Genomic DNA, 11,805 nt, shown 5'->3' with positions numbered 1-11,805 from the left:
AAACATAGAAACTTGAAACTTAGTACACATGTTCCCTATGATATGATCTTTCTAATTTTAATTCCACATTAAAGTTTTGACCCAATTTCACGGTCCACTGAACATGGAAAATTTAAGTGTGAGTAGGGCTGTGTACTATGGACACATTCTTGTTGGTTATTATCTTGAATATTATTAGAGATAGAGATAAACTGTAAACAGCAAAAATGTTCAGCAAAATAAGATTTACAAATAAGTTAACATGACCAAAATGGTCAGTTGACCCCTTTCGGAGTTATTGACCTTTATAGTCAATTTTTAAATATTTTTCGTAAATCTTAGTTATCTTTTACAAAAATCTTCTCCTCTGGAACCACTAGGCCAAATTAAACCAAATTTGGCCACAATGGTCATTGCGTTATCTTGTTTCAAAAATGTGTCCGGTGACCCAGCCAACCAACCAAGATGGCTGCCATGGCTAAACATAGAACATAGGGGTAAAATGCAGTTTTGGGCTTTTAACTCAAAAACCAAAGCATTAAGAGCAAATCTGATAGATGGTCAAATTGTTGATCTTGTCAAGATCTATCTGCTCTAAAATTTTCAGATGAATTGGACAACTGGTTGTTAGGTTGTTGCCCCTGAATAGGCAATTTTAAGGAAATTTTGCTGTTTTTTGTTATTATCTTGAATATAATCGTAGATAGAGATAAACTGTAAACAGCAATAATTTATAGCAAAGTAAGACCTAAAAATAAGTCAACAAGACCAAAATGGTCAAATGACCCCTAAGGAGTTATTGCCCTTTATAATCAATTTTTAACAATTTTCATAAAATTTGTAAATTTTTTCTTATATTTTCCATTTAAACTACTGGGCCAATCATTATAGATAGAGATAATTGCAAGCAGCAAGAATGTTCAGTAAAGTAAGATCTACAAACACATCACCATCACCAAAACACAATTTTGTCATGAATCCATCTGTGTCCTTGAATATTCACATAGACAAAGGTGAGCGACACATGCTCTTTAGAGCCTCTAGTTTCTTCATGCTTGAAGATATTGGTTTAATATTTTTCCTTTATTGTTTTGTTATTAATTAGGCCGTTACTTTTCTATTTGAATTTTGTCATATTTTTCATGTCATATCTTTTATAGCAGATTATTAAATACAATTGTCTTATTGGCAATCAAATCATGTCTCTTACTGATTAAATATGGAGGGAAAAACAACAAATTAGTTTTCATATATGAATGTAAATATACTTTATTCGGTATTGTCCACATAATAAATAAATTTCACAATAAAAACCCAAAACTTAAAAAATAGAGATTATATCACAGATGACAAGGGTCACGTTTAGTTAACAATACAAAATCAAACACATCACAGACATAGTATATACTTATTATAATTTAAAGATTTGGTTGCTACATTACTTACTACTTGTTTGGGTAAATTAACTTCTTTGACATTTAGTTTCATGCAAAATCACATGAGAAGATATTTAATACTATTTCTGTTACAAGTATTGGAAAATATAAACATTTCAAGCTTCTGGTTGATTTTTGTTAAAAGAAAAAAATCAGTACAACAATGTAATAATTTGGAGCAAGTTTTATGAGAATGCTTGGCATTCAAGAAATATTTTTTTTAAAGTTAATAATAAACATTAATGGACTTAAGTAGAGTTAAAATAAAAAAGAATCATTCCACTTTATCACAAACAATTGAAAGATATACCATGTTAACATGATTTCCAATAGTCCTTCCTTAATAAGAAAATTACACCGATAGAAAGATGGTAACCTGAGCAAATGTTTATAGATTGTACATCTGATATACTTTTAGATTTCTCTCGCTGTAAGTACATGTATTTTTCCCCATTTGCATTTTCAATTTTCTTTTTCTTTTCAAAATGTTTCTGAGTAACTTTTCATGAGATTATTAGGAAGAAAACATTAACAAATTTATCTATAACAACATGAAAATATATATTTATACAACAGTCTTTGGGCCACTAATTGACAATAAATCAAATCAGTAAGTAACTAATGCTATTTATAACAGCAGTTTCACTAAATGCTGGACGGAATGAGAGACAATAGGAAATAAAACAGTAAAAAAATAGATCATTTGTAATTATTGCAGAATAGATTTGTTAAATTCAAAAGAAAATGAAAAGATTAAAAAGTATAAAAAATAGTTCACTTATAATTCACATCTCTATTTGCTGCATGGATAAAATAAAATTATGTACATTGATAGCATCCTAGATACAAATTCTAAATTTATCATTCATGTATTTTCAGTAAAGAAGTAAAATGCTGTAGAAAAACAAACCAATAGAAAATAATAACTAAATAAAACTCATCTTTCATTATCACAAAAAGATAAGATTATAAAATTTCATCAAAACAGAAAATAATACAAGAAATATCTTTCAGCTTGAAAATGGTTTTGGTCAATGTGTATTACAAATCAATTCAAACTTCCACTTATGAATTATCAACAGAACATAGTACTGGACAAAGTACTGGACATTGTCCTTTATAATTATCTTTTAAAAGATTAGCATAATTTCATCCCCTGACCATGTCCTTTAAGGTCTAATGTAACTGTCTATGTATGAAAACACAGTGTTAATAGATTTTTGGTTTATACACCATCATCCATCTTTTCATGGAAGCTTTGTTCGCTGTATAAGAGGTGCTCCTTTCAGAGGAGATGATGCAGCTGTAGTGTTAAGCTTAATGTTCTGTCTGACATAACTGATTCTCTCCCCTCTGATCCTAGGATCAGGGTGTGGTCCTGCTATAGGCTGGGAGGATCTTCCCCTTGGTGGATTGTATTCTGGTATTGTTCCTTTAACATCATAACTCCACTGCATATCATTTGTCTAGGGAAAAAAATATTGTGACATATGTATGAATGAACAGACTACAGACAGACAAAGGTAAGACTTAAAATGGCCTCTTTACCCAGCAGCTTTGGCATAAAAAATTCGTAAGGGTTCCGCGGAACCAAGTGTCTCGCCTACTTTTGCTGTAACTCCCAGGCTCAACAAAAATGAGGAAAACAATCAATAAAAATATTCCTACTGATATTATCTTTTGATTGTAAGATGCTTCTGTCCAAGTTTGGTATACATTTCAGGATAGTTTATGAATCGAATAAATGTTTTAAAAACTTAAAGTGCAGACTGTATATTATGTTAGCTGGATTTATTTTTTTCCAAATTTTACTTCTGGATACTATCTTATGATCATAAACAAGCTTCTGTCCAAGTTTGGTAAAAATCCAGTATAGTTTAAGAAAGATATTCAAATTTTAAAAACTTTAACCACAGAGTGAATGTAATGTTTCCCTGCAGAAAAACTAAGTCCATTTATAAGTAAAAAACAGAAAAAATGGAATTTTATTTTTGAAAAATTTACTTCTGGATACTATCTTATGATCATAAACAAGCTTCTGTTCAAGTTTTGTAGAAATCCAGAATAGTTTAAGAAAGTTATTAAATTTTCAAAAACTTTAACCACAGAGTGAATATTTGTGGACGCTGCCGACGCCGACGGAATGTAGGATCGCTTAGTCTCGCTTTTTCGACTAAAGTCGAAGGCTCGACAAAAAGTATTCATATTAAAAAAAAACCTGAGTGTATTGATATATATCTCAAACATAACTATAAAGGGTGATAAGATGCAAGTCAGTTGCTGTGCAGACTGGGTAAGTACATGTGTCAACTTGACAACAGACTACCTACAAGAAATACTGTGTATAAATTATTTGTTCTGTATACACTAAATGAATTACCTGAACAATAAGTTTAGCTTGGTAGAGTTTACCATAGACATTTGGCAGGAAGTTTATTTTTAGAAGTGTTCCGTTAGTACCCTGTGGAAGTAGCTCTCCTGTCTGTGGAGATACTGTAAACTCTGGATCACTACCAGCACCAAAATAGGCATTGTAACATACTGGATGTCTGAAAAAAGAGATCAGTATGTTATTTTACAATTTGTTTTTTTAACTACATCTTCTGGAAAGAAAAAAATGCAGGAAAAAGTCAATTAATAATAGTTTGTCTGTTATTTCAATGATTAAAATTACAGGATGTTTTGTCAAAAACAAGAATCCACATTTCTATTTTCGATAAACCTTGAAATTCGACTACAGTGTGCATCACATGTTTGATGTTTATATTTAGAATAGACAGAAAAAATATTAGTCATTCCTTATAATTTAATTCTAAATTGCATTGAAACCAGAGTTAAAATCATAAAAAATTGTTAATGACCTCACAGTCACTAGACAAAATTATGTCTATGAGCTGATAGACAAAACAATGTCAGCCAATCAGAAGACATGTGACATCTAAAATTCAATGATTTTCTAATAGATATTTTGTATCTTTTTTCAAAAATTAGTCTTAAAATATTTATTCCTTTTGTTATTTTTCTTCTGCTTGATTAACCCATGAATATCTCAATGTTGCAATTAAATCTCAAGCATCACACATTTGTGAACAATTCTTACGTGTAGTTTGATTACCACAATTATTACTTAGAATTACATGACTTACTTAGCCTGACTTGTCAATCTAAATCCTACACTTGAATCTTTTCCCAATCCAGCAGCTTCTAAAACAATTGTATCATCAACCTGTGGCTCAGTGGCTACAAACTTCAATGGGAATTTCCAGAGACCACCTGTGGCAGCTCGTACTTGTAGTTCTACACAGTGACTATAAATAGATCAATATTTTATATGAAATTTTCTATCAAATTCAAAGCCTACAAATGCTTGTACATTGTGTTGTAGATTACCTGAGACAATGAAATCTGTTTTGAGGATACTAATGGTGACAAATAACGGTAAAAATTATTCCTAAAAGATTAACATTAATTTTTGGTGCATGACAATAATATGTACACTTTCTTTCAGATGATAATAAAATCAACTGGTTTTAACGATTCACGTTAATTTAAAAAAAAAAAATAACGATAAAGATAATTATTTGAGATCTCTGATGAATCACTATAAGGATATTTTTACAAATCACAATAAAATTTTAACCAATTTGATGCAAATGGTAGCCAAAAATGACTGTTTGAAGCCTGACAGTATAGGGCATTACTACCCTCATGTATTGTATGACATATTCAATGTTGCATATGAAAGCAGTAAGACAATCTCCAAATATGACTTTCTTATACAGATTTCATGAAATGCATGGATGAATAACATGTTTAACCCCGACGCATTTTTGCGCCTGTCCCAAGTCAGGAGCCTCTGGCCTTTGTTAGTCCTGTATTATTTTAATTTTAGTTTCTTGTGTACAATTTGGAAATTAGTATGGCGTTCATTATCACTGAACTAGTATATATTTGTTTAGGGGCCAGCTGAAGGACGCCTCCGGGTGCGGGAATTTCTCGCTTTATTGAAGACCTGTTGGTGACCTTCTGCTGTTGTTTTTTATTTGGTCGAGTTGTTGTCTCTTTGACACATTCCCCATTTCCATTCTCAATTTTATTGTTATGTTTACATAAGACCAAAAATTATAAATGTAGAAAGACATCACTTTTATAAAAAAAAAATCATAAACAGTACTTATTTGTTCTTAACAAATAATTTCACTATTTTAAAATATATTGCATATACAATATTTATCAATACCGCATTTAAATGCGGAAAATATTATTATTGTATAGCAATATAATATTTCCCACAGAAAGTAACCAAAAGTTAGCGTGCAATAAATTCTAATATTGCACTAGTGCAATAAATCGCCAAAATTCATGACGTCATCAACTACAAAATCTTAGTTTAAACCAAATTTTACTTTCAAATATTATATTGCTATACAATAAAAGGGTTATTGCATGAATATTGGGGAATATTGTCCCTCGTAGAACATATATTGCACTCGCAAGCTCGTGCAATATAAAATTCTACTCGGGACAATATTCATGCAATAACCCTATAATATTGTATGTTCTGTCTCTCTATGGTCAAAGATATATAACATGTAAAACATTTACCTCATTGGTTTAAATGGAGCATATACTGTATTGAAGACGAGTATGACCAGTCCTGATGCTGTCTCTCTCTGTATTCTGACCAGAGATATATATAACATGTAAAACATTTACCTCATTGGTTTAAATGGAGCATATACTGTATTGAAGACGAGTATGACCAGTCCTGATGCCGTCTCTCTCTGTATTCTGACCAGAGATATATATAACATGTAAAACATTTACCTCATTGGTTTAAATGGAGCATATACTGTATTGAAGACGAGTATGACCAGTCCTGAGGCCGTCTCTCTCTGTATTCTGACCAGAGATATATATTACATGTAAAACATTTACCTCATTGGTTTAAATGGAGCATATACTGTATTGAAGACGAGTATGACCAGTCCTGATGCCGTCTCTCTCTGTATTCTGACCAGAGATATATATAACATGTAAAACATTTACCTCATTGGTTTAAATGGAGCATATACTGTATTGAAGGCGAGTATGACCAGTCCTGAGGCCGTCTCTCTCTGTATTCTGACCAGAGATATATATAACATGTAAAACATTTACCTCATTGGTTTAAATGGAGCATATACTGTATTGAAGACGAGTATGACCAGTCCTGAGGCCGTCTCTCTCTGTATTCTGACCAGAGATATATATAACATGTAAAACATTTACCTCATTGGTTTAAATGGAGCATATACTGTATTGAAGACGAGTATGACCAGTCCTGATGCCGTCTCTCTCTGTATTCTGACCAGAGATATATATAACATGTAAAACATTTACCTCATTGGTTTAAATGGAGCATATACTGTATTGAAGACGAGTATGACCAGTCCTGATGCTGTCTCTCTCTGTATTCTGACCAGAGATATATATAACATGTAAAACATTTACCTCATTGGTTTAAATGGAGCATATACTGTATTGAAGACGAGTATGACCAGTCCTGATGCCGTCTCTCTCTGTATTCTGACCAGAGATATATATAACATGTAAAACATTTACCTCATTGGTTTAAATGGAGCATATACTGTATTGAAGACGAGTATGACCAGTCCTGAGGCCGTCTCTCTCTGTATTCTGACCAGAGATATATATTACATGTAAAACATTTACCTCATTGGTTTAAATGGAGCATATACTGTATTGAAGACGAGTATGACCAGTCCTGATGCCGTCTCTCTCTGTATTCTGACCAGAGATATATATAACATGTAAAACATTTACCTCATTGGTTTAAATGGAGCATATACTGTATTGAAGGCGAGTATGACCAGTCCTGAGGCCGTCTCTCTCTGTATTCTGACCAGAGATATATATAACATGTAAAACATTTACCTCATTGGTTTAAATGGAGCATATACTGTATTGAAGACGAGTATGACCAGTCCTGAGGCCGTCTCTCTCTGTATTCTGACCAGAGATATATATAACATGTAAAACATTTACCTCATTGGTTTAAATGGAGCATATACTGTATTGAAGACGAGTATGACCAGTCCTGATGCCGTCTCTCTCTGTATTCTGACCAGAGATATATATAACATGTAAAACATTTACCTCATTGGTTTAAATGGAGCATATACTGTATTGAAGACGAGTATGACCAGTCCTGAGGCCGTCTCTCTCTGTATTCTGACCCGAGATATATATAACATGTAAAACATTTACCTCATTGGTTTAAATGGAGCATATACTGTATTGAAGACGAGTATGACCAGTCCCGAGGCGGTCTCTCTCTGTATTCTGACCAGAGATATATATTACATGTAAAACATTTACCTCATTGGTTTAAATGGAGCATATACTGTATTGAAGACGAGTATGACCAGTCCTGAGGCCGTCTCTCTCTGTATTCTGACCAGAGATATATAACATGTAAAACATTTACCTCATTGGTTTAAATGGAGCATATACTGTATTGAAGACGAGTATGACCAGTCCTGATGCCGTCTCTCTCTGTATTCTGACCAGAGATATATATAACATGTAAAACATTTACCTCATTGGTTTAAATGGAGCATATACTGTATTGAAGACGAGTATGACCAGTCCTGATGCCGTCTCTCTCTGTATTCTGACCAGAGATATATATATAACATGTAAAACATTTACCTCATTGGTTTAAATGGAGCATATACTGTATTGAAGACGAGTATGACCAGTCCTGAGGCCGTCTCTCTCTGTATTCTGACCAGAGATATATATTACATGTAAAACATTTACCTCATTGGTTTAAATGGAGCATATACTGTATTGAAGACGAGTATGACCAGTCCTGATGCCGTCTCTCTCTGTATTCTGACCAGAGATATATATAACATTTAAAACATTTACCTCATTGGTTTAAACGGAGCATATACTGTATTGAAGACGAGTATGACCAGTCCTGAGGCCGTCTCTCTCTGTATTCTGACCAGAGATATATATAACATGTAAAACATTTACCTCATTGGTTTAAATGGAGCATATACTGTATTGAAGACGAGTATGACCAGTCCTGAGGCCGTCTCTCTCTGTATTCTGACCAGAGATATATATAACATGTAAAACATTTACCTCATTGGTTTAAATGGAGCATATACTGTATTGAAGACGAGTATGACCAGTCCTGATGCCGTCTCTCTCTGTATTCTGACCAGAGATATATATAACATGTAAAACATTTACCTCATTGGTTTAAATGGAGCATATACTGTATTGAAGACGAGTATGACCAGTCCTGAGGCCGTCTCTCTCTGTATTCTGACCCGAGATATATATAACATGTAAAACATTTACCTCATTGGTTTAAATGGAGCATATACTGTATTGAAGACGAGTATGACCAGTCCTGAGGCGGTCTCTCTCTGTATTCTGACCAGAGATATATATTACATGTAAAACATTTACCTCATTGGTTTAAATGGAGCATATACTGTATTGAAGACGAGTATGACCAGTCCTGAGGCCGTCTCTCTCTGTATTCTGACCAGAGATATATATTACATGTAAAACATTTACCTCATTGGTTTAAATGGAGCATATACTGTATTGAAGACGAGTATGACCAGTCCTGAGGCCGTCTCTCTCTGTATTCTGACCAGAGATATATATAACATGTAAAACATTTACCTCATTGGTTTAAATGGAGCATATACTGTATTGAAGACGAGTATGACCAGTCCTGAGGCCGTCTCTCTCTGTATTCTGACCAGAGATATATATTACATGTAAAACATTTACCTCATTGGTTTAAATGGAGCATATACTGTATTGAAGACGAGTATGACCAGTCCTGATGCCGTCTCTCTCTGTATTCTGACCAGAGATATATATTACATGTAAAACATTTACCTCATTGGTTTAAATGGAGCATATACTGTATTGAAGACGAGTATGACCAGTCCTGAGGCCGTCTCTCTCTGTATTCTGACCAGAGATATATATTACATGTAAAACATTTACCTCATTGGTTTAAATGGAGCATATACTGTATTGAAGACGAGTATGACCAGTCCTGAGGCCGTCTCTCTCTGTATTCTGACCAGAGATATATATAACATGTAAAACATTTACCTCATTGGTTTAAATGGAGCATACACTGTATTGAAGACGAGTATGACCAGTCCTGATGCCGTCTCTCTCTGTATTCTGACCCGAGATATATATTACATGTAAAACATTTACCTCATTGGTTTAAATGGAGCATATACTGTATTGAAGACGAGTATGACCAGTCCTGAGGCCGTCTCTCTCTGTATTCTGACCAGAGATATATATTACATGTAAAACATTTACCTCATTGGTTTAAATGGAGCATATACTGTATTGAAGACGAGTATGACCAGTCCTGATGCCGTCTCTCTCTGTATTCTGACCAGAGATATATATAACATGTAAAACATTTACCTCATTGGTTTAAATGGAGCATATACTGTATTGAAGACGAGTATGACCAGTCCTGAGGCCGTCTCTCTCTGTATTCTGACCCGAGATATATATTACATGTAAAACATTTACCTCATTGGTTTAAATGGAGCATATACTGTATTGAAGACGAGTATGACCAGTCCTGAGGCCGTCTCTCTCTGTATTCTGACCAGAGATATATATTACATGTAAAACATTTACCTCATTGGTTTAAATGGAGCATATACTGTATTGAAGACGAGTATGACCAGTCCTGATGCCGTCTCTCTCTGTATTCTGACCAGAGATATATATAACATGTAAAACATTTACCTCATTGGTTTAAATGGAGCATATACTGTATTGAAGACGAGTATGACCAGTCCTGAGGCCGTCTCTCTCTGTATTCTGACCCGAGATATATATTACATGTAAAACATTTACCTCATTGGTTTAAATGGAGCATATACTGTATTGAAGACGAGTATGACCAGTCCTGAGGCCGTCTCTCTCTGTATTCTGACCAGAGATATATATTACATGTAAAACATTTACCTCATTGGTTTAAATGGAGCATATACTGTATTGAAGACGAGTATGACCAGTCCTGAGGCCGTCTCTCTCTGTATTCTGACCAGAGATATATATTACATGTAAAACATTTACCTCATTGGTTTAAATGGAGCATATACTGTATTGAAGACGAGTATGACCAGTCCTGAGGCCGTCTCTCTCTGTATTCTGACCAGAGATATATATAACATGTAAAACATTTACCTCATTGGTTTAAATGGAGCATATACTGTATTGAAGACGAGTATGACCAGTCCTGAGGCCGTCTCTCTCTGTATTCTGACCAGAGATATATATAACATGTAAAACATTTACCTCATTGGTTTAAATGGAGCATATACTGTATTGAAGACGAGTATGACCAGTCCTGATGCCGTCTCTCTCTGTATTCTGACCAGAGATATATATAACATTTAAAACATTTACCTCATTGGTTTAAACGGAGCATATACTGTATTGAAGACGAGTATGACCAGTCCTGAGGCCGTCTCTCTCTGTATTCTGACCCGAGATATATATAACATGTAAAACATTTACCTCATTGGTTTAAATGGAGCATATACTGTATTGAAGACGAGTATGACCAGTCCTGAGGCGGTCTCTCTCTGTATTCTGACCAGAGATATATATTACATGTAAAACATTTACCTCATTGGTTTAAATGGAGCATATACTGTATTGAAGACGAGTATGACCAGTCCTGAGGCCGTCTCTCTCTGTATTCTGACCAGAGATATATATTACATGTAAAACATTTACCTCATTGGTTTAAATGGAGCATATACTGTATTGAAGACGAGTATGACCAGTCCTGAGGCCGTCTCTCTCTGTATTCTGACCAGAGATATATATAACATGTAAAACATTTACCTCATTGGTTTAAATGGAGCATATACTGTATTGAAGACGAGTATGACCAGTCCTGAGGCCGTCTCTCTCTGTATTCTGACCAGAGATATATATTACATGTAAAACATTTACCTCATTGGTTTAAATGGAGCATATACTGTATTGAAGACGAGTATGACCAGTCCTGATGCCGTCTCTCTCTGTATTCTGACCAGAGATATATATTACATGTAAAACATTTACCTCATTGGTTTAAATGGAGCATACACTGTATTGAAGACGAGTATGACCAGTCCTGAGGCCGTCTCTCTCTGTATTCTGACCAGAGATATATATTACATGTAAAACATTTACCTCATTGGTTTAAATGGAGCATATACTGTATTGAAGACGAGTATGACCAGTCCTGAGGCCGTCTCTCTCTGTATTCTGACCAGAGATATATATAACATGTAAAACATTTACCTCATTGGTTTAA

General features: G+C 34.1%; 1 protein-coding gene across 4 annotated transcripts in view; it reads right to left on the bottom strand.

Annotated features, from left to right (window-relative positions):
• Nucleotides 1-1,222: 1,222 nt before the first annotated feature.
• LOC134687150 (cilia- and flagella-associated protein 47-like) overlaps nucleotides 1,223-11,805 on the bottom strand; it is a 70,851-nt gene continuing 60,268 nt past the window's right edge. For all 4 annotated transcript variants that reach the window (XM_063547171.1, XM_063547173.1, XM_063547174.1 and 1 more), the window contains 3 exons: nucleotides 4,562-4,723; nucleotides 3,796-3,964; nucleotides 1,223-2,881 (listed from right to left, as the gene is read on the bottom strand). In XM_063547171.1, the coding sequence (XP_063403241.1) occupies nucleotides 2,663-2,881; nucleotides 3,796-3,964; nucleotides 4,562-4,723 (550 nt within the window). In that variant the 3' untranslated portion in view covers nucleotides 1,223-2,662. The remainder of the gene's footprint in view (nucleotides 2,882-3,795; nucleotides 3,965-4,561; nucleotides 4,724-11,805) is intronic.

This window comes from Mytilus trossulus, chromosome 10, assembly GCF_036588685.1.
Source record: "Mytilus trossulus isolate FHL-02 chromosome 10, PNRI_Mtr1.1.1.hap1, whole genome shotgun sequence".
NCBI lineage: Eukaryota > Metazoa > Mollusca > Bivalvia > Mytilida > Mytilidae > Mytilus > Mytilus trossulus.
Note: the sequence above shows the minus strand (reverse complement) of the source record. Positions and strands in the feature narration are given on the sequence as shown.